General features: G+C 49.5%; 1 protein-coding gene across 1 annotated transcript in view; it reads left to right on the forward strand.

Moving 5' to 3' along the window:
• LOC144945231 (nuclear receptor corepressor 1-like) overlaps positions 1–22,400 on the forward strand; it is a 66,256-nt gene that overhangs the window by 7,239 nt on the left and 36,617 nt on the right. The window contains 13 exon segments of the mRNA XM_078873589.1: positions 7,422–7,705; positions 8,165–8,268; positions 9,521–9,695; positions 12,376–12,558; positions 13,462–13,575; positions 17,052–17,108; positions 17,895–17,947; positions 19,311–19,377; positions 20,117–20,343; positions 20,548–20,638; positions 21,395–21,573; positions 21,700–21,754; positions 22,013–22,114. Coding sequence (XP_078729715.1) covers positions 7,598–7,705; positions 8,165–8,268; positions 9,521–9,695; positions 12,376–12,558; positions 13,462–13,575; positions 17,052–17,108; positions 17,895–17,947; positions 19,311–19,377; positions 20,117–20,343; positions 20,548–20,638; positions 21,395–21,573; positions 21,700–21,754; positions 22,013–22,114 — 1,515 coding nt within the window. The 5' untranslated portion in view covers positions 7,422–7,597.

Raw genomic sequence — 22,400 nt, forward strand, 5'->3', positions numbered from 1 at the left:
TTTTGGTGTGGGTACGATGTGAGTGGATGGTTAAGGATACGGTGTGTACTTTGAGTCTTGAGATAGTGAAAGAGACGGAGTGTGGTTTGTGAGTATTTTGTGGTTAAACAGACGAGGTGTGTCCTGTGAATGTTATAGTGACGGAGACTGCTGTCATGGTGTGGCTCCAGTAAAAGAGACGGGGGATCTCTGGTGTAAATCTTGGTTTGGGCCTAGTTAAAGGGCCCGATGCAAGTGGACCTTTTGACCTAATACACTGGAAACCGTTTTACAATATAACTTGGTATTTAAATGTTTTTTTCCCGGTTGCTGCGGTTGGAAATGTCTGTCCAAACTCAAAATTGTGTGTACTCTATGCTTTAATTGAGTTAATGTTGTGGTTGAAATAGAGGCATTTTTTACTGTATTTTGTACTCATCCATTGGTGATTGGTCCAAAAGGAACTCTGTGGAGCCCAGGTATTGTCTGTGTAGTCATGGGTCTGCTGAAATGTGGGAAACTATCTCGGTTTCAAATTATTCACGAATAAGTGAAATGAAAACAGTGTTCATATGAACTACGGGATAGCTCATTTAAATTGTTTCTTTTTTGTTATTGTCCACGAGTGACTAGGATTTCCCCAGGAATGGAGCCGTGGCAAGTGTTTTGTTGTGATGTCTGTGGCCATGCTGCTGGACCGGTTTGGCGAAGGCGCGAGCGAGTCTGGAGCTAGGCCGGGGTGCGACGCACGAGGTTTACGTGCGAGTACGCACACCGCCGCTTGTAGCCACATCCTCCTCTGTGAAGAGCGGCGGCGCACCTTGGTAGTGCATGCCACACAACGCTCACTTCTGCACCTGATGTGGCATGATACTAGCACCAGCAGCAGTAAGGTTTGTTTTTTGCCATGTGTGAGGCCTGCCTTTTGCAGTGCATGACTTTATGGGGCCATTTCGTGTGTTTGCATTGCAGGATTAGCCATGTTTAATAGTTCTGTATACAGTCATCATGTTTATGTGTCCAAACGCACAAAAAATATGGTGCTGTCCTTTCTACCTAAGATATTGACCGTTGAGTTCTTGCCAACAAGCGACACGGCCAGACTTTAGCGCTCACATCCTTTGTTTTACTGCCGTTGTATTCTCCCTACTGATACCAGTGATATAGGCTTTGTTAAAATGTGTACGTGTTTTGTCTTTCCCCAAATTGGTTGCCCTAATTGTGCTATATCATAGGGCAGTGCATCACGCCATGTTGGAGAATGGTCCACTCTATGTTCAAGGACTATTTTCCTGACATCCCTTCAAGTAACCTCTGATCCACACATTAGGGGGCAGCGCTTTCCTTCCCACTTTACTGCAAAGTAGTATTTGTCACAATAGTCAAAACCGGTGTTAATAATTCTGAAAGGTGGTATTTAGCAACTTTGACTGCGAAACCAAATTTAATGTGGTAATTTGTTTTGTGTGTGTGCAGTTATTGGTGGTCGGGTGGAGACTATCAACTCCTTACACTTGAGAACCCGGTGTCATGGCGGGCAGGTTGTCTGGATTCAATCCCAGCATCTTAGAAGAGCCATCTCAGCATGGTGATCTCCGAGCCACCCGGTCACCTGTAATTACGGGATAATAATTTTTAATTACCCTCCCTCTTGCCACTGTCTGTCGTCTATCCTTTAATGGAAAAAGACAATCAGTGCAGTGATAGACATGTGTCCGTTTCGTGACGCTCTACTGGTTTCCGGGTTACTTGATTACTGTACGACTATTTATGGGTCTGGCGTCAGAAACACCGACGGATAAAAAAAACATTAAAACGTGGCCATTAGCGACCGCTATGCGAGGGTCTGCGGGGGCCGTGGTGTGGTGTGAAAGGCCCTCTCGAGTGGCCGCGTCTCCCGTGGAGGAGAGAGCCCTGAGCGGGCGCAAGCATCACGCCACACGCGTCACACACGCACGCCACCACTGCGCCAGCTCGCCATCATCCCCACATTCGTTAACCCCTAATTAACCGTGCTTCCACAGTTAAATGGATGAGGTGGCTGTAGAGTCTTCTAAGCTTGCAGATGATAAACATTAGGTAATTAGTGATTGAACCCACCCACGATTGTATGAATTTTAATATTGCTGCAGTCACAGTATGATTCCAGAATTCATTATTTTTGTCTCTATTGCACTGGCATTCGTATTGTCTATCTCTCAGCTGAACGATAACATGTGCTTGCAATTTGTGTACATTTGAAAAATGGAAAATATTTTATTTGTGATCATGAGTCAATTTCTAACCAGATGAATTGTCCCACGCATAACAAATATCCTCACAGCTCATGACCGACTTAGCAGCATTTATTAACAATACTGTAATGCGTCTTGTATAATTTAATTATTGTCCCAATTTAGAACGAACGACCTCATCACAGTGGGACAGCGCACTTGTGTTGGGTGTTTCATTGGTGCAACGGTGTGTTTAATCAGAGGAAAAGCAATGCGCTACAGTGTTGCTGCTACTACTGCTGCAGTGCCGGCATTAGCCTCGGATAGGCCCTTGGCCTGACCTCCTGTACCGTGGAGTTGCGCTGTTTCGCTTCATCGATTCTTATTTCCGATGAGCGCGCGTTGTAGGAGCCGGGGCTCGGTGGCACAGTGGTTCGCACGGTGTTGTGTGAGCCCCCTCGGCCAGGTGGCCCAGCAGTGTCTATGGGGAGCCTGTCAGCGTGTACCCGCTTATCTTTCGTGCAGCATCTGTGCTGATAATGCCGCCTCCTGGTGATAGGGCGGCAGCAGACAGCGTCCTTCCGTTAACTGTTAATGTTGCAGATGTCCTGTCTCTACATTTTTCCTAAATGACAACCATCAGTCTTCCGACACAGCAAGAAGGACCAGGGTTCGATTCCCAACTCAGGCGCTTCCTGATTTGTCAGAAGACTGACGTCTGTGCGTTGATTAATAGGTGCTCCATCCGTCCGAATTGAAATACTACCAGGCATAGTTACGCATTTCACTTACGCCTGCATAGACCCCGAGTTTGGGTGAGAGTGTTTCGTATTGGCGCGGTTACGAGCTTCTGCGAGAAAGCTCATTATTAGCGTGTGGGGGGGCTTGCAGAGCCGGGATCAGCCATATTAGCGGTGACGACGCGGTGGTCACGCCGGGTGCAGCGCTGACGTTTGCTCCCGAGGGAGTCGGTGCACGGCGCTCGCCGTAACCGCGTGTGACGCACCACAGTGTCGTGAATGAAGCGTGCACGCTCCGCGCCGCCGCCACCACCACCACCGCCGCCGCCGTGGGCAGCCTGAATAGCCGGCGCTTGTTGGTGAGTGCGGAAACGCTGTTTTTTTTCCCCCCTCTCGTCTTTCAGCCGTGGCCTGGTGGAGTTGGGTTTTCTCCTTATTATTATTTTACCCGGAGACTTAATTGCAGTGAGAGCGTAATAAGAAAGGGTGGTTTTGTGACGGGGTGGCCAGGTTCACTTTAGGTGAAGGTGGTTGTCGTGACTGTGAATATTTTTATATATACGATGAGGGAACAATTACAGCGGTTTGCTGTTAGAGGTACTTACCCGTTTGTCATAACCAGTACAGTATTGGCATGTGTGTGTTTTTCTTAGCCGTTCAAGGAAAACACTGCTTGGTTTAATAAAACCTACAGTTACAATCGATTTTTTTAATCCTCATGACCGTTAACTAAAATAAAAAATGCAGCAAAATAGACGATTACCGGTTTGCCGCACGTCTACATCAACACACACAAAATGTTTACCTGTTAACTGTGAAACGAAGGGAGCTGCCTCAGTGGTCGCTATGTATGTATGTTTATCTTCTTCAACACCGTCCGTAGGCAACCGTGCTAATTGGAGGTGCGGTATGGTGGTTAGCAGCCCACTGGACAATCCAGAGTTCCACCGTTCAACTCCATCTCTCAGCGTAGCAGTGGAAACAATTGGCTGTGATTCTGAAATCCGTGCATTCATCATGACTAACATTCCCCTGGCAGCAGTTACCCATTCCTGATGGTCGGAAACCGGTAATCAATGGTGAAAATGGTTGCCGGTTTACCGGTTTCAGTTTAACAACCCTAATGAAACCCACACATTATTTGCATCGTGCCGCTGGTTAGGGTGGGGGGATTGAGAGAGGATGCGTTGTGAATGGTGAAACGTCTGACACAGAGATAAAGATCCCTAGTGTAGCCTTAGCAGACTGTTGGGGAAAGTGCTGTTAGTGAGCACCTATGAAGGCCACACGGTATATGAGGGGGTGGGTGGCCAGCACCACGCCCGACCGCCTTTGTCTCCCCAGTGGCGTTGTTTTTACACACCACACTAAGTACTAATTTGAGGTTGAGTTGACCTAGGAGAGGTGCTGGCCTTGAGCAGGAATCGAACTCTGGTCACTGGGTTCGTAGCGCAGCACTACCACTCTCCACCACATCTGATACACACACACATACACACATGTGCACAGTATGTGTGGTGATATGTTTTGAACATTACTGTATGTATGTGGGGGTACGCAGATGAGCTATTTCAGGTCAGGGGACCCCCACCCCCCAGGAAATGTTTCAGGCTCCCCGTGACCAAATAATTTCAACGGTAAATGTTTTCATTCATGTATTAAGTGACTTTCTCTTCGCCTTAAGCAGCCACGCCTGATGATAGTTTGTGAACACCCTGGCTGGGAGCAAAGGCTGGGAGGCTTTTGCTCCGAACCCTGTAGACTGCAGATGGATACATGGAGAAGTTTTCTAATCCGCTAAGGTTTGATTGATCGATTTGTATAAACCTTATTGGGCCCTTGGCGTTTTTGGCTGGGTAGTTTTGTCTGAGGTTTGAGGCCGAGGTGCATTCCGTCGGAATATGCGATGTCTCGCTTTTGTGTCGTCACCCAGAGTGCGTTGCGCGCATTGGGAGTGCATTCGGGTTTTATAGCTTGGCCGTGAGGCCATGTTGAGTGTGTGGTGTGGCTGGGTTGAGTGTGTAGGGTGTGGCCACCTGGAGGGTGCGGTGTGGCTGTGTTGAGTGCGTGTGTGTATTCTTTGTTGAATGTGTGTGGTGTGAGTGCGTGGTATGAGTGCGTGGTATGGAGACGCGTAGTATGGCTGTGTTGAGTGTGTGTGTATTCTTTGTAGAATGTGTGTGGTCTGGACATGTGTGGTGTGAGTGCGTGGTATGGAGACGGCGTAGTATGGCTGTGTTGAGTGCGTGTGTATTCTTTGTTGAATGTGTGTGGTGTGAGTGCGTGGTATGGAGACGGCGTAGTGTGGCTGTGTTGCGTGTGTGTGTATTTGTAGAATGTGTGTGGTCTGATCATGTGTAGTGTATGTGGCCGTGTTGAGTGTATGGTGTGTGTTGTAGCTGTGTTGATTGTGGGGTGTGGCCAAGTTTGGTGCGGCTGTGTTGATGTGTGGTTTAGTCGTGTTGAGTGTGTTTGTGTGGCTGTGTCGAGTGTGTGTGGTGTTGCTGTGTTAAATATGTAGGGTGTGGCCATGTCGAATGTTTGAAGTTTGTTAGCACCATCATATCGTACAGAAAGTTGAATGTGTACATGTGGATTCCGTGTTGTGTTTACATTGATTTTGGTGTGCTTGTGTGTATTGTATGTGTATGTGGCCATGTTCAGTGAGTGGTGCGTGTGTATTGAGTGCGGGAAGTCGTTTTGAATTTGTGACTGTGTGTTCAATGTGTGTTCGTGTCGAGTGCACATCACTGTTTTGAATCTGCATCGTCTTTGTGTTGAGTGTGCATGGTGTGTGTGTTTTGTGTGTTAAGTGTTTGGTGAGTGTGTGGCGTCCCTGGCCATGGCTCGGCCGCGTTGCTGTGAGACCACTGCGTGTGCGTCACCCATTGGGGCCGTGTGAACGCAGTCGGCGTGCAGCCACGTAAATGCTCGTGCCCTGACTGCGGAGATGGCTGCTCTGGCCTGGCCCTGTCGCCTCGCGTTTGTGAACCGAGCTTGTGACTTGAATCCTTGACATGCAGGCAATGGTATTCATTGCTGACCTGCTCAGGCGCACGGATCACACTCATCGGAAGCAAAGCATTGCTTATTTATGCGTTTCTTGGGAAGCCTTTTTAAATCCTTTATGGGGTTAATGAATACCGGGCAGGTGCACCTTGGCTTTTGCACGTTACACTGTACGGTGTCGCACTGTACGATGAGCGGCTGCTGTCGTTTGCTGGCAGTGAGTAAACAAGCCCCACGTTACATAAAGTAGGTCATGGTGGGATTGGATAATCGGAAGTCCTTGTGTCTTTTCTTGGTAGCTGTGTGGCAGATGTGTGCACCTATAAATAGGCTGCCCTTTGTTGTTTCTGTAAAACAGACATTTGCAATTTGGTGAGTGCCTGCAGAACGACAGCCTGCGTCTTGCGCGATACCCCGTACGTTGCGTCAATAATTATCATGTCACGTAATTTATCCGTCAAGGAAAGCATCACAAAGTCTTAAAGCTCTCTTTCAGCTGGGTCCCGCATTTTTGACGTTTGGCCAATTTCTTTTTAAGGTTGCGTTGGCACCTTGGCTTCATACAGAATATGCTCTGTGGGGGACTAAAGGCATGAGAAATTCTACACTCATGCAATGATTTGTGACATATTTCATCCATTCTATATTTCTAAGTAACTTGGAGTTGAGCCAATGGCTAAATAACCTTGGATGCACCAGATCTCGGCAGGTATCTGAAGCTAAGCGGGTTTGAGCCTGGGTGGTGCTTGGATGGGTGGCCACAGGTGTTATAGGACAGAGGGCATTGCTACATAATCTGCTGTATGGTACGAGGCTCCATCGTCTATGCTAGGCCTTCAACTCGCACTGACCAGCGTGGTGAAGTATGGTCATTAACCTCCACGACCCACGTGGAGTTGAGGCCCTGATCCAGCAGTGTATTTATTTATGATTATTATAACAGTTCACCCAGGAAAGTCTCAAGACGTTTTTCAGGAGGGATTGATAAAAGGGTTGTACATGTACGAGCTTTGCCAGCTGCAGTGTATTGGGAGCTGGCTGGCCCGTGTTCGCATGGTGCATGCGATCCTTTTCTCGTACGGGTGTTTCAGTGTCGCCGCTTTGCGTTGGAGTGTGTCCATTTGCGAGGCCGCCCATGGCAATGGCACACGGTGGCGGAATTTGACATAGCGGCGTGAGCATCGATCACCGACGGATTATAGAACGCACTCGCTTCACTTGGCTTACCATCACCGTGCATCGTTGGAAGTTTAGTCACTTGCTATCCTGTCCCGTTGTTTCTTGAACCGTGATGTGCATTGTGGGGGATTTGTAAGGCATCGTGGGTAGCAGAGATGGTCGTGGTTCTACCTCCCCGGGGGAGAGTTGAACTCGCGCGTAGTCCATGAGCCACGGGGTTGATCGGTACTGCCTGGGCTGGAGAATGGCACAAATATACACCACTCATGGGTCCTGTGCGGTTGTATTGCTCCCCCCCCAGGTGCCACCACAGAGGAGGAGGAGCGGGTGGTGAGCTGCTTCGCCGTGCGCATAGGGGGGGTGGGCTCTCGTGCAAACACCTTTGGCCACCTGGACTTGGTGGCTGAGCGTGCGAGCACCCGGCCCACTACCCCCACCCCCGGCACGGCCCCGGTACAAGGCGCTTTCCCAGCAGTCATGTCGGGCTCGGCTTTTCCTCCGTCGCAAGCTGGCTTCGCCGCTGAGCCCGGACGCTACCCCACCGCCTCCCTCCAGTATGGATACCAGACAACGCGGCAGCCACAGGTGTGTGACCTCGCGCGGGCAGTGTCGCCCTTCCCTTTCCCCCACCCCCCCGTTCCTCCTGCGTTTTTCGGCTTGTCGCCACGTTTCGGCATCCTCGCCTGCAGATCGTGCCCAGCGCGCGATTGTGCGAATACAGATCAGCCCGTTAACCTCACCGCCGTGAACCACTGGGAACTTTAAAAGTGTATCTGAGGCATTGAAGCTGTCTGCCTATCAATGGAAGCACTTTTACTGAGCAACTGATTGGGACGGAGGCTTATAAGTTGCTATTCATCCAGTCATGCGGAGAGAGAAGTGTTCTCATGTGTGGCACTTTAGTGAAGCTGTACGCGATATTTTGTCACCTTCTACATGTGTTTGTTGTTGTTGACGGGTGAGGAGATGTATGTTGCCATGATGACACTACGCTACCGTGCATGTACGCCTCTTGTTCTCTGCGTCTGTGCTACGCACGTACAGGAGTACAGCGCTGCTGATTACCGGGTGCACGCTCAGGATTTCGGCTCGCCACAACAGAGACGGCGGCCGTCCCTCCTCACGGAGTACCAACCGAGCGGAGAGAGGTGCGGGGGCTTGGTGGGGCGGAGAGGTGGGGGGGGGGGCAAAACAATCTTTCAAAGGGGGTGCATCTGTACTGGGGGACCCAAGCTCAGGGAGGCTCCCAAAAATTAGCAGAAATTTTTTTTTTATATCATGTGATAATTTGGTGCATAAATACTGCATCAGTGTAAACAACGCACAGGCATCGACCTGAGATTGTTTTCCCAATGAACGAATGCACCTGATGAACAAAGAGCAAATGAATGTGGTGAATAATTGAGTATAAGACTGTTAAATACAAGTTAATTATGGCGATATCGGATGGAAAGGGTTGGGGGCCCCTGGCCAACATTATACCATAACTGGCCCCAAATATGTCTCGATGTCCCTGGTCATGATACTTGTATTGAATCGCGCGTGTGAGAATTGATTCATTTGTGCAAATGACACGCTTTTGTTACTGTAAGGACAGGGTTCTGCAGCTGGCACCCTGTGAGCCAGATGTGGCCTTTGAAGGAGGGCTTTGGGATTCGCCCGCTGAGCTATAGTTTGCTGAGAGATACGGCTCGCAGAAACAGTAATATTAATTTTGGAAATGGGAGGTAAACGAGGTGGAAATGAGAGAGCTGCAGAGAAGCCATGAAGACGAGTGAGTTAAACAGAAGAGGGAGAGGACAGACCTGGAAATCACGTGTACAGATGTTGCGACCATGTGACTTCATAACATCTGTCCATGTTACACATGATGTCACGTGACCTTCCAGCAGACGGGCCACGTGATGTTATTATGTGGCCCGCCAACAAATATAGTAAGGAACCCTGCATTAGGATAGCAAAATGAATGTGGCACAACAATGAAGACGGGTCAAATGGGGACAGGATAAACAAGACGAAACAGAATCAATTCTTCACTTGATGATACTCAAATGTGACATTTTAATGATTCACCACATGAATAGGTCTGGCATTGCTGGAGGCTGCATGTCTTGTTGGCACGCTTTCAATCATTCGTCCCTCTACTTTCCTATGGATGGACTCACGGGAAAGTGAATGTGTATTCTGGTATTTGCCGCTGTTTCATCATCTTGATGATGCTCATGTTACATGTGGTGTGGTGTGTAAACATTGCCACTGGGGAGACAAAGGCGGTCGGGTGTGGTTCTGGTCACCCACCCCCTCGTGTGCCATGCTGGCATTCATAGGTGCTCGCGAACGGCACTTGCCCCAACAGTCTGTTAAGGCCATACGGGGGATCTTTGTCTTTGTTTTTTGCAGCGGCAGGCCTCCCTATGCTGGCCCGGCCGCCACTGTGCAGGACACCGACAACCTCGACATGAAGAGGCCTCGGCTGGAGCAGCCGCAAGGCCTGGAGGCGGCCATGCAGCGCAGCACGCTGCTGCCCCCGACGCAGCCTGCGCTCGACGGCACGGCCACCAGCGTCGTCAGGAAGGTGAGGGGCACTTATCGAGGCGTGCGGGGAAACCGAGAGTACCGACAAGCGAGGGTTGTCATGCGCCCGAGGTTGCGGGGGCATAGAGGCCTTTCAAATCTTAAATCCAGCCATGTAGGGCAGGGCCTGGGAACCTTTTTCTGACTGAGGGCCGAATAGGGCTTTCACATACCTTTGCGGGCCTCGCATGAAGGCACAGCTTATCATTATTTAAAATAACGTGAAAAATAATTAGGCCTCACCCTTACAGGTGATTTAGCGTGCATATGTTATAAACGCAATGTTGCTAGGTTAAAATATTCCTCTCCTTGTACCAGATTTGTGTGGCAAAGATGCAGTAATTGATAAATTTCGTTCGAGACCTATTTAAATGTTGTAGGCCTCATGTGACAAGTGAGGTTGAGGGTCTTTTTTGGCCCATGGACCATAGATTCCCCACACCGGTTGTAGGGAGATACCTTTAGCTGTAAGGAGCGGTGAGGCTCACTTTGAGAAGTAATCACGTCGCAACGTGCTACTCGCTGGACTTCCAGTGGTTAGCTCTGTGCTCTTTAATGTCGTCGTCTCTTTCGCCGTTGGGGTATTTTTGTAATTTCTCTGAAATGTTCACAACAGAGAAATTGCGCTGATGACTGAAATGTAAATTTTCTAAATTCAGAGGTGCCGGGTGCACATAAAATATTGAAACGTGCAGCATGTGATGTCACCCGGTTTTAAACTTTTAGAACGAAATTCGACACAGACAGTTTTGAATCGTCAACTTTTTTAAGTTAAAATTTTCCAAGACTGCTGGATATTACTGCTAAAGAAAATCCCCCAGTGTGGTTCTTTTGATCTTGCGAAATTCATCTGACTTCTCGTGAACCTGCCTTTTGGTGGAACATCACAACGTATCAGTGTCATTCAGAGTTGCTTTTGGGGAAAATTAGAATAATGTGCCAGTACTTTTGATGTGAAGCAGCCATGCCCCACGTATGTTCCTAATATCCCAGTAAAAGCATGATTCATCAGTTAAAAGAGGACAAATACTGTACATAATGAAACAACTCTTGTGGTTTTATTATCTGCGATTCCAAACATCTGCCAGATGTGTCCGATCCACGTTTATTTCCCTTAACTGAGATTTTGCAAATAAGGGAAGGACTCTTGTAATGATACCAAAATCTTATCGTTATGGACGGTCTGCAGAGCAAGGCTGTGGATAGCATGGCACTAAATGAATCTCATCCATGGTTATCTGCAGATAATAAAAATGTATGATGATGATATGGGTGGTTGTGATAACGACGATGGATGAAGATGATAGTCATCGCTTCCTTTGGCAATTTAAAAACCGCTTCTGCTGCCAGTCGCTGATGCCGCAGTTCAATGGCGGAACCAGGATTTTCAGGTAGGGGGGGCAACCTCTCCAGCAATGAAAAATGATAGGAGTTGTTAGTGAGTAAGGACTTGTCCCTTGCTTTTTATTCGACGCGTGTGCGGCGATGGCGCAGCCATCGATCGAGGGTCTAATTCGAACCGTGTGTGATCGGCATCGCGCTCGCTGAAGGTGAATGCCTTCAGGGAAGTCGTGTACTGTATACGCAATTGCGCACAATTCTATGAGTCACTTATAACTGCTTTGTCGTTACGTATTTCCAATTATGGACTCAGACTATTGTTCTTTCATCTCATAGAGTCCCTGGCACGTAATAATATGCTACACAGTGGCAGTGGGGGTCGCAAAATGCCGATTTATTACCCCCCCCCCACTGGCTCCGCCAGTGCCGCAGTTGGTAATTGACAGTGATGAGGATAAAGGTCGCTGCTCGGCTCTTGCCTTGAGGTTGTTCTGGGCTGTGGGCTACGTAGTTAGCAGTAGAGGGCACTCCAGCAAAATACATTGCTGTATTGTGCCCCAATGGCACATGGCCATGGGTATTCTTCATCTAGCAGTGGATTCTAAAAGGGTGGGCAATGTGTAACATATACATATATTGACCATCAACCACCCACACTGACCAGTGTGGTGAAGTATGGTCAATCAATCCCCATAACTGACACGGCTTGGGGGAGGTCTTCATCAAGCAGTGGAGCCTGAAGCTACAAAGCCGGCGAGTTTGGGTGATCGACACCGGTGCTCGCAAGACAAGACTGATTAAACTCAAATTAATTAAAAATATAATTTAAAACTTAAACAAAATAAAAATCCGTAACGTTCTAGTTTTTTGTTTGCAGTGGAGCACATGGTGACGTGTCCAACACGTTGAACCACAGGAGTATTGTGCGGAGTGAAACAAATCAGAGATGGTTATTATTTATTTTATAACGTGACGCATGTAGCAACGCTTCACCCATTAAATTGATTCTCCTGGATACGGTACGGGGGCGAACCCCTACTGACATTCTGCCAGGGCTCGATGTCATTTGGGTTTGTCCACATCAACGACCCAGAAAAAATCTGCATCTGCCATACCGCATCCAGTATAAGTCTCGCTGTGGCTACTCGGTCACGAGCCACCTACTCTAAGTCTTCCTGCTTCCTGGAAAATGTTAATTGATAAATGAATTCCTTACTACTGTGCATACACCTCGTTACTGCTAATGCCGCAGGAGCAGTTACCGTCTGTGCCAGTGCGGAACCTGACCTGGACGGTGCGCGCAATGTCTTGTTCCCACCTTCCCCTTGCTCTTCCGTCAGGAGGCGCTGTTCACCGGGAAAGTTGAGCCGGTGTCTCCGCCAGCAGTCCCGATGGCACTCACGGAGGACGCGGACACTTCTCCGTCCAAGCTGTCCAAGGAAGAGCTGCTGCAGAGCATGGACCGCGTGGACCGCGAGATCGCCAAGGTGGAGCAGCAGATCGCCAAGCTGCGCAAGAAGCAGGTGCGTGGGCGAGAGGAGACGGCGCGGGAAGCCGTGCCGTCGCACGGTAAACCCGACATGCGCTGGGCACTGGTGACGCAGCTCGTGAGTGTGCCGGAAATGCAACTGCAGTGGCATCCACGGCCCGAGAGGACCTAGGTGCCAGCCTACGAAGAGGAGACAATTGGATACGGAGCTCCATCCCATCCCATGCCAACCACACCACTGCCGGGCATCACTATAATGGGCAATGCAAGCTCCTAGCCTCTATGTTTTTTTCTCCCAGTTATATTCCCGTTGTGTGCATTGTCATGTTTACATGTGGAATTCTCACTGTGAGAAGTGAACCACACTGTTGTAATATGATGACCCCCGAGAGGATGTCACCATAGGCACTTAGCAGGCCTATATATCCTCATTAGCAGTTTCAGAAGTAGCACTTCGATGTCTGCTTCTGTGGGCTGCAACATGGAGGATGGTTGCACTGCTCTGCGAGAGATGAAAATGGATTATTTATCTCGTGATTTGATGCCGATAGCAAAAGACTGAAAACAAATCTTAAAACGTAATATGCAATCTCGCGTGTTTGTTGTGGAGGTTTGCAGTTTGATTCCATAGGCTTTACCTGTTATTACTGCCGGTGTATTAACCATAACACGCGCCGTTTGCTTGACAGTGGACGTTAAAGATCCCGTGACGTAATTCGAAGTAGGCCATTGTGGACCGTCGACACGGTCCAAATTCACCAAATTCTAAACATTACCCACAATTTACTCGATTTCTATTACAGATAGTAACATCGCTCCCTATTGGGAAGCGACTGCAGGCTATGTCTGCGAAACATAGCGACTTTTGATAATTTTACTGTTTATATAAGTAATCGGCGACTTGTGTGCGTGTCCTGGGCGCGTGTGTGGATCACAGCAACAGCTGGAGGAGGAGGCGGCAAAGTCTCCCGAGCCGGAGAAGCCCGTGTCTCCTCCGCCCATGGAGTCGAAGCACCGCAGCATCGTGCAGATCATCTACGACGAGAACCGCGTACGTAAAACGTTCGGACACGGCCTCTGCTCGGGGACTCGTCGATCATTCTCCCGCATTCGCTTGTTCGACGCTTAGATTGATGTTCATGCTCAGGGCGCGTGGATTGAGTGGTACGTATGCAAAGCAGTCGGTGTTTGGTTCATGGCACAGTTGTCTTTCTGCCCCTAAAAATGCATTCTCTATGCACTTTATTTTACTGAAGGCTAATTCATGTTTCGGACAAATGAGACATTGTTAAACGATATAGACGGTACGAACAAGACTGGCGACGCACATGTGTGTATGTTGAACTTTTTTCGCACCGTACGTAGCCGACCATGCTAATCGGAGGTGTGGTACCGGCAGTACAAATTAAACGGTTGAAATGCTACGAATGAGACAAAAGGTACAAATCACTTTTCTCCCAGCCGTATGTGTCATTGTTTCCCAGCCCTTGTTCAATCTTGTGATCCCAGTTGAGTAATTTGTGGCATACATAATGGCCACATCGTTTCGAATGTTGCCATGGGATCTTTGATGGCCACTCTGAAGCAGACTGCGCATTTGTGCGGTTACTACACCGGAACCTTTGCGACCGCGCTACTGCTGGTTCATGTCACCGTCCGCGTTGCAAACGCATTGTGTGCCAGCTCTGAGTGTCGTGTCTTGCCTGTACGTGTGTCCCTGTGGTGTGGCAAAAAGGACTTTTTGATGCTGGTAAAACCTGTGTAGATGCTCCGGTATGAATCGAGTTACTGTGAGCAACTGCTGTGTGTTTCCGTGGCTCATTATCTGCGACTTGTAGCTTTCACTCACTGGGTTCTCGCTTGTAGCCGAGTGCTGATTGAAAAGGTGACCCTGTGCACATTGCTCAGGGTGATTTGTCTGAAAGTGTTTGGAATTTAATGGACAGGCCGTGGTGGGGCAGTTGTAATTCACGCGTTGTGCCCTCTGCTTACACCACCAGCCAGTTGTAGACACCAGTGGGTGATTATTTTCCCCCCAATTTAATTGCACCAAGTGTTATAGAAAACAACGTCGTACATTACTGCAGATGTGTCTTTTTTACACGGAGGTGCCTCCCATTGTCAGCGTTATTATTTTATGTTGTATTGTACTCTTTGGTTCTTTCAGTAAAGTCACGTAGATGAAAAATAATAATAATAAATAAATTAAAATAACTAAATTAAATCACCATGTTTCGGAGGCAACACAAGCTTCTGTCATCAGGTGGAACAGCCACAGCAAAATTACTGTAGTGATTAGTATTTTTTTTCATCTACGTGACTTTACCGAAAGAACCAAAGCGTATGGATCCTTGCAGTCACGAAAACTTCAAATCTAGAATGTTGTATTGTGTTTGACCCACACAGTGCAACCACTGCTGTGTACGTGAGCTGTCATGTTCGAGCTGTCGTGTGCGTGAGCAGTGGTGCGCGTCAGCCGTGTTGTACAATCGTCGTGTTGTATCGTGTGTGAGCCGCATGCTGTGTCAGTGTTGCCGTGTGTGAGCTTTGTGGTGTGGAGTCGGTGATCGGTGCTGTGTGTGTGAGTGAGTAGTACATTGTGCGAGCACTGACGTGCTGTGTGGTTTCAGCACTGTGGTGCGAGTGATGTGGTGTGTGAGACGTATTTTTTGTGAGTGGTGCGGTGCGTGTGGTGTAATGCGTGAGTGTTAGTGTGAGTTGTGTGTGGTGTAAGTAGTGTGTGTGAGCAATGTGGTGTGTGAGTATTGTGGGGTCTGTGAGTGGCGTGGCAGTGTGGGTATGTGAGCTGTTCGGTGTGTGACCAGCATGGTGAGTGCCATGTTGCCATGGTTACTGTGGCGTGTGTGGATGTGTGTTCACTGCAATTATGCCTGTGGGTGGTTCACATTTTTCCGATTTTGGCTTTATTTGTGAGTTCTTGATTCACCAGCTGCTGCTCGTGATGCGCAACGTTTTCATTTTAAACCGAGGCAACTTCCCAATATTCACCTCGGGCGACCATTTTCTAAAATTTCATTAAGCTGCCCTGAATCAGTATTGTCTTTTTCTATGTTAATTAAAATCATCTCGACTTCCTGCTTTTACAATCAAATGAGTAGAGAGAGTTTCACTTGTTTGTGGTGGTCTGTACTAGGAGTTGGCCGTCGATGTGGAATGATTAAGTGTGCGCCTCAGTGGGAGTGCTTTGGGTTTGCGCGGAGCTTGCAGAGTGAGCGTTGGGCCCTGGGCGACCGGCTGGCCGGCACTGCCGCTGGCTCGGCTGCACAAACCAATCCTAGTGTGATATTTTTAGCGGCGCTGGGAAGAGTGTTACCCACTCGTGGCTCCGTCAGCATGTGACCTTGGTGTGTGCATCTTGGCGAGCAGTGGGGAGGGCTTTGCGCGACCGCCCAGAATCGTCACAATGCAGAGTCGTGACTCGTTTTCAGCCTTTTCGCGAATTTGGCGCCTCTAGTGGATAGGCAGAGGGCACAAAGCGATGCATTATTTGTAGGTTAAATGGATACTTTGTACGTTCACAGTGCATGCATAAAATCGTAACAATTGCTTCTTGTGCGTTTATATATATTTAATGAAATGAAGTGACCCTTGCAACCACTAGAGGAGCTATATTTATAGGAATGGTAAAACAGAATAAATTATAATTATTCTTGATGTGAATCGTGGCTGTGGAATGGGCTATTACTTGTGTACAGAACAATCTCGTAATTAGCCACGATCGATCCACCGGGTTTAAGCGCGGGTCTTAGAACTCATGGGGGAACCGCGAATCATGTCATTTGCACACCGCAACCTTCATCCACTGGTCGTGGTTAACTGTTGCCGCGGCTGCTACTGCATCCCCCAACATTTACAAACCCAGGCGATGTTTACAAACATGGGTGTGTTTACCAGAGCCGCTACAGGCTGTATTACACATGCATGAGTGGCAGTGGATTGCTTGTGTAGAGAAGAACCCCGCTGTGAGGTGACGTTAACAATTCTCTGATGCTCGTGACCAGGGTTACCCTCACAATTACAACCGACAACCGCCACCCCCCTACTAACCTCCCCATCCGATCGTCTCCCACTCGTTGCCGGCGCAGCACTCATGCCTGGGCTCAGTCAGCAATGTCACCGGAGTGTGCAAAACACCGCAGAAAATGTTATTTCCAGGAAACCTTTCATTAAAGCTGGGCATCCAGCAGGCGAGGTTACTTAGCCGCCATTCCGCGACGCACTCGAGCTGCAGGAGCGAGCGGGCGCCGGTTCGGTTTTGCGAGACGGTCACCTACAAATACATGGACTGCGGTTAAAGCAAGAGAAGAGTTTGCGACGAGCACAGTTTACTGAGGAGCAGCGGTTGGAGATAAAAAAAAAATTGTGAAAATAAGTTGACGGTATTTTTGCAGGAAAAACCAGTGGGGGGGGAGTGGGCTGTGTTTGCTGTTAAATAATCGATGATTGTGTAAAGCGATGCGCAGTTGACTTTTGTGCTGATACCGCTGCACATTGTTTCATTTGCAGAAAAAGGCAGAAGCTGCTCACAAGATCCTTGAGGGCCTGGGACCGAAGCTCGAGCTGGTAAGCGCGCGGCGTCTCTTGCGCGGGAAGCCGCTGTCCCCTTGATCCTGGCGCGGCCAGATGTGACCGTTTCACAACGCACACTCGTGCCCAGAGATTTCATCAAACATCAAACACGAGAGCCGTGTTTTGTGCGATCTGAGTGTGGTGGAGCTCGTGTTTGGATAGCAGGGAGGAACCGCCACACGCTCCGTGATTCTACCACCTGCGTGATCTGTTGCTGGGAACATAGTTTCTTCCTTGCATCGACCATCTTATTACAGGCTCCTGTAATAAGATGATCGATAAGATGATCGATTGGGCCAGTGAGAGCGAAGGCAGCTGTAATAAGTAGTCCCCGAGATGCTTGCGTTTTTGTTGAGAAGCCTCATTAGCGCCGGGCGGAATGCGGGTGGTGAGCCGTAATCCCAGTCCATCGCGCTCTGGCTCCTGCTCCCTCCTTCATGTTTGAAGTGAGTTTTGTTTAAATAGGTGATAACCGAGGAGAGTCATTTGCACGCATCACCTAGGTCACCAAAATTACAAAAGCAAGTCAAGTAAAACAAAGTACGGCAATGAAGAAATAATATTCAAACAATAAACAAAAATGCTTTGCACGTGAGGAATAGAAAGTGTTGCAAGCCTAAATCATTTTTCAAATCAAGGTTAAATATTAAATTCCCTGCATTGCAATCGGGTGGTGGCGGGTTTAACGACACATTTATATTTACGCGATCTAACCCAAAAAAACCTGTATTATAGGGTGACTGTTGAAACTAATACGCACGCCCGGTTTTCTTCGTGCAGCCCCTATACAACCAACCGTCGGATACCGTGGTCTACCATGAAAACATCAAAACGTAAGCGGCCCCGTGAGTTGGCAGCGCTGACTTTGGTGCCGAGCTTGAGAACAGGCACAGGACACAAACCGTTTCATGAATCGTGAATGCTGCTGCATCCAGTTGTGGGTTCTTGTACTCTGTGTGTGTGTGCGTATGGTGGAGAGCGGTGGTGTAGTGGTTAGCGCGCTGCGCTATGAACCTGGCGACCCGAGTTCGATTTCTGCTCAATGGACAACACCAGTGACGATTATCTGAACCGGTCTTGGGCCTCCCCTAGGTCGACTCAGCCTCTAATGAGTACCTGTTGCGGTGTGTAAAAATAATCGCCACTGGGGAGACAAAGGCGGCCGGGTGTGGTGCTGGCCATCCACCCCCTCGTGTGCCATGCCGGCCTTCATAGGTTCTTGCTAACAGCACTTGCTCCAACAGTCTGTTCAGGCTATACGGGGGATATTTTTTTTTGTATGGGCATGGGTACATGTGTACGCATGTGTGTGCATGTATTTTTGTGTGGGAGCGATATGTAGTGGTTAGTGCGCTGCGCTATGAACTCAGCGACCCAAGTTCAATTCCCGCTCACAGCCAACACTATTGACTATTATCTGAACGGCTCCAAGGCCTCCCTTATATCGACTCGGCCTTTAATATGTACCTGTTGCTATGTGCAAACATCGAAGGCAGTGTAGCATGGTGCTGACCACCGGCCCCCTCGCGTACTATGCTGGCCTTCATAGATTCTTGCGAACAGCACTTGCCCCAAACGTCTGTTAAGGCTATACGGGGGATCTTTGTTGTTGCGTATGGTTGTGTGTGGGTTTTTGTGTATGTGTTTGTGTGTGGTTCTGTGTGCACCTAGCACGGCACAAACGCCATGATGCCTTCACTTCGTGGCGAGCGGTTGTTGTATTTGTGTACGTGTGTTTGCGTGCTTTTGTGTATCGTTTTAAGGGCTGGACTGCTGGACCGTTTCATTGTTTGATCTCTGAGCAGCGTGTGTAATCTCTGCAGGATATTGTTGTATGAATGATAATGAGATTAGTCCCTATTGAATCCCCACTGTGAAAATGTGGGTCAAGGATGGTGGGGATAATGTAATTTTTGGATTTGAAAACGCTTGAAAGACATTATTAATAATTGTTTTTTCTGTTTCCGAAAATTTTGTAAATAGACTAATGTGGGTTTGTAGAGGCAGCTGACGTGTGGGGGGACGCAGGCTTCCAGTCGCGTTGAGCGCTCGGTGACTCACAGCAGTTGTTTTTCCGTGTCGCCCACGGGGGCACGTGCTGCACGAATGAGCGCAACGAGACGAGGAGGCCGTGCGGTGACCGCACTCTGTAGCTGAAGGAGACGTGTGCGACAATGCCTCGTCTTTCCGTTCCAGAAATCAGATAATGAGAAAGAAGCTCATCCTGTACTTCAAGAGGAGGAACCACGCACGAAAGCAGAGGGTGAGTCGTGCAAACGACGGCACGGATTCTCGTGATTGTCGGACACCACGATGTCACGCGTGTACCCCGTGTGTCGGCGTATCTTACACCTTCGCTGTCGGTTTGAGTTGGGGGCTGCGCGTGGCCCTCAACTAAACCTATGCTGTGGCCTGTCTGCCTCGCACCTGAGCATTGCTGGAGCATTGTTTGAATGGCCCTGCTCAATTATATTCTTGTCTTGATGCTTTCATACCTGTGTGGCGCCTCCTCCAGTCTCCCTACCCCCTCCCCTCCAGTTAAAGGGAAATGGTCCGTTTCTTTTAACAAGGTTTAAGTAATGTATGCCTGGGTTAGGTTTACTGTCCCAAGCTAAAACAAACATTACTATTTCCTGCTGTTTTTTTTTTTTACAAAATTGGTGACCTAAGTGAGAAACGCCATTGACCACGCGTCTCTCTTTCACATTGACCCGCCGGAGACACCGCTGGTTCCTAGAGTGCCCTGGATGAAAGCGCAAGGCTGCCCTTGCTAAGGGAGCCGCGCGGCCCGGTTGGTGCTGGTTTGGCCCGGTAAGGCTCTGGTGGGAACCTCGGCCGATCACACTTGGCCGGTTCGCTTTCCCGGTGGTCGCAGAAACTTAGCTTGTTTAGAGGTCACTGGCCGTGGCCCCGGGGTCATCGGTACCTGCATCCAATGCGCTAAACCGGGAGCGACCGCTGGGCCGCGGGCCGCGGTGTGTGTGCGCAATGCGCGCCCTCAGGAGCAGGAGCTGTGCAAGAGATACGACGAGCTTATGGAGGACTGGGAGAAGAAGGTGGAACGCATCGAGAATAACCCGCGGCGGCGTGCCAAGGAGGCGAAGACGCGCGAGTATTACGAGAAGCAGTTCCCCGAGATCCGCAAACAGCGCGAGCAGCAGGAGCGCTTCCAGAGGTCAGGGGCAGCGCAGCGGAGCCACACACACACGTTCACACGCTGTTACGTTACGTACGTATGTGCACGTACACACGCATGCATACTCGCAGAAACACATTTGTTGCATTCTTTATTTTCGGGGTGTGTTGAAAGATATTGTTTGCAGCACATGCTATTGTTCTGAGCGCTGGCACGAGAAAGGGAATGCGTTGGAAGTTGTCGGCGTGGCGGGCGCGTGACGAGCCGTGCCGGTGGTGTGCGTGGGATTCTGCACAGGGTCGGCCAGAGGGGTTCGGGTTTGCCTGCGACGGTGGCCCGGAGTGAGCACGAGATGGCCGAGATTATAGACGGGCTGTCAGAGCAAGAGGTAACCATCCTGTCGCGCTGCGCTCAACATGCACGCACGCACACAGGGGACACAAACTGGCGAGTCGCACACAGCACCGTGCATGACCTCAGAGAATTGGCGACGGAATTGAGTGAACACCGATATCCAGAAACACTGACGCTTAAGGAACCTCCGGGATTTAATCTCGACCACGGAAACAACAGTCCACATTCCGTGAAATGTTTGCTTCTCAAAGCAGACCCACCCACAACCTCATGAGCGAACATTCGAAGCAAGCCCCCAGTGTGCGATAGTGCAACACCGAGCAGACCGATGGAATGCAGTTTTTTGGTGTCCTATTGGACCGTTTCTCCAGACACTGGGCAGTAGATAGGGGGCATTTCCATCTTACAGAGAGAGGCAGTCATAGGAAACAAGGAAGGTCTTCAGCTTGGACTGAACCGGGGTGGGAAGTTGACAGCACATGTGGCAAGGGACTTCCTGACTGCGGAGGCAGCAGAGGAGAATGAGCAAATGCACACACAGGTTGTGAATCTTGACCATGCAGGACAGGTGAGACTGCTGGCTGCATTGGTCATCATGAAAGGAAATTGCAATTTTTGGGGACTGCAATTGATCCAGTAAAAATAGACAAAGGTGTTCAAATAGTGACTTATTATAATCGTAACACGTCGCTATTGGGGGGCCGGCATGTGTCGTAGTAGTTAGCACGTGTCTTGGTGAACAGCGCTTAGTAAGCGACGGTGCGCGTGTCCGGCGTGCGTGCTCGTCTAGAACAACGAGAAGCAGATGCGCCAGCTGGCGGTGATCCCTCCCATGCTGTACGACACGGAGCAGCGGCGTGTCAAGTTCATCAACCATAACGGCCTCATTGAGGACCCCGTGAAGCTGTACCGCGACCGGCAGCTCCTCAACGTGTGGTCCGACCATGAGAAAGAGCTCTTCAAAGAGAAGCAAGTGCCCCTCGCTTCTGGCACCTTGGCACCATGGCGACAATGAGTCATAACCTTCGATTGAGGTTACATGCTTTGCTGGGTAATGTTGATTTTTTTCGTCTCGTTTTTTCTTTCCGAATATAGGTTCATTCAGCATCCGAAGAATTTTGCCCTCATAGCCTCGTACCTGGATAGAAAGGTAAGCAGATCGGTTATTGAAATAGCAGTCACAACATCACACAGATGTGCCCGCAAACCGGAGGAAGACATGACATCTATGCTGCCCTGCATGCATGTCACGTGACCACCAACTCAAATGAGCTGAGAACGTGGCCTGGCCGGTGTTTACGTTGCCTTATTATCGACGCTTAGTGCATGTAGTGCAGCGGTAGAGCCTGCCTAGTTTACTGTCACCGGTTGCTTGTGAGTGACGAGCGCGCCTGCCGTCCCCTCTCAGAGCGTCTCGGACTGCGTACTTTTCTACTACCTGTCTAAGAAGAACATCAACTACAAGAACCTTGTGCGGAGAAGCAACTGTCGGCGCAAGGGCAAGGGCACGGTGAGCGGCGGCTGGGTGGCACGCACGATACACGGGCTTTTGGAGGTGGAAAAGCCGGGGGCTTGTTATACTTGCGGGGTTATGGCAATCTCTGCCTCCCCTCCAACTCGGTGAGGGTCCAAAACCACTGTCCCCAGGGAGTGGCTCGTGAATGCAGTTGCTTTGCTAGCCCAGCAGGTGGCCATGCGGCTCGGGCAAATCATGCCGGATCATGCCAGATCATGCCAGATCGTGCCGGATCATGCCAGATCGTGCCAGATCTGAGCACTGCAGCCTCCGCGGGCCC

The sequence above is a fragment of the Lampetra fluviatilis genome, chromosome 37, assembly GCF_964198595.1.
Source record: "Lampetra fluviatilis chromosome 37, kcLamFluv1.1, whole genome shotgun sequence".
Taxonomy (NCBI): Eukaryota; Metazoa; Chordata; class Hyperoartia; order Petromyzontiformes; family Petromyzontidae; genus Lampetra; species Lampetra fluviatilis.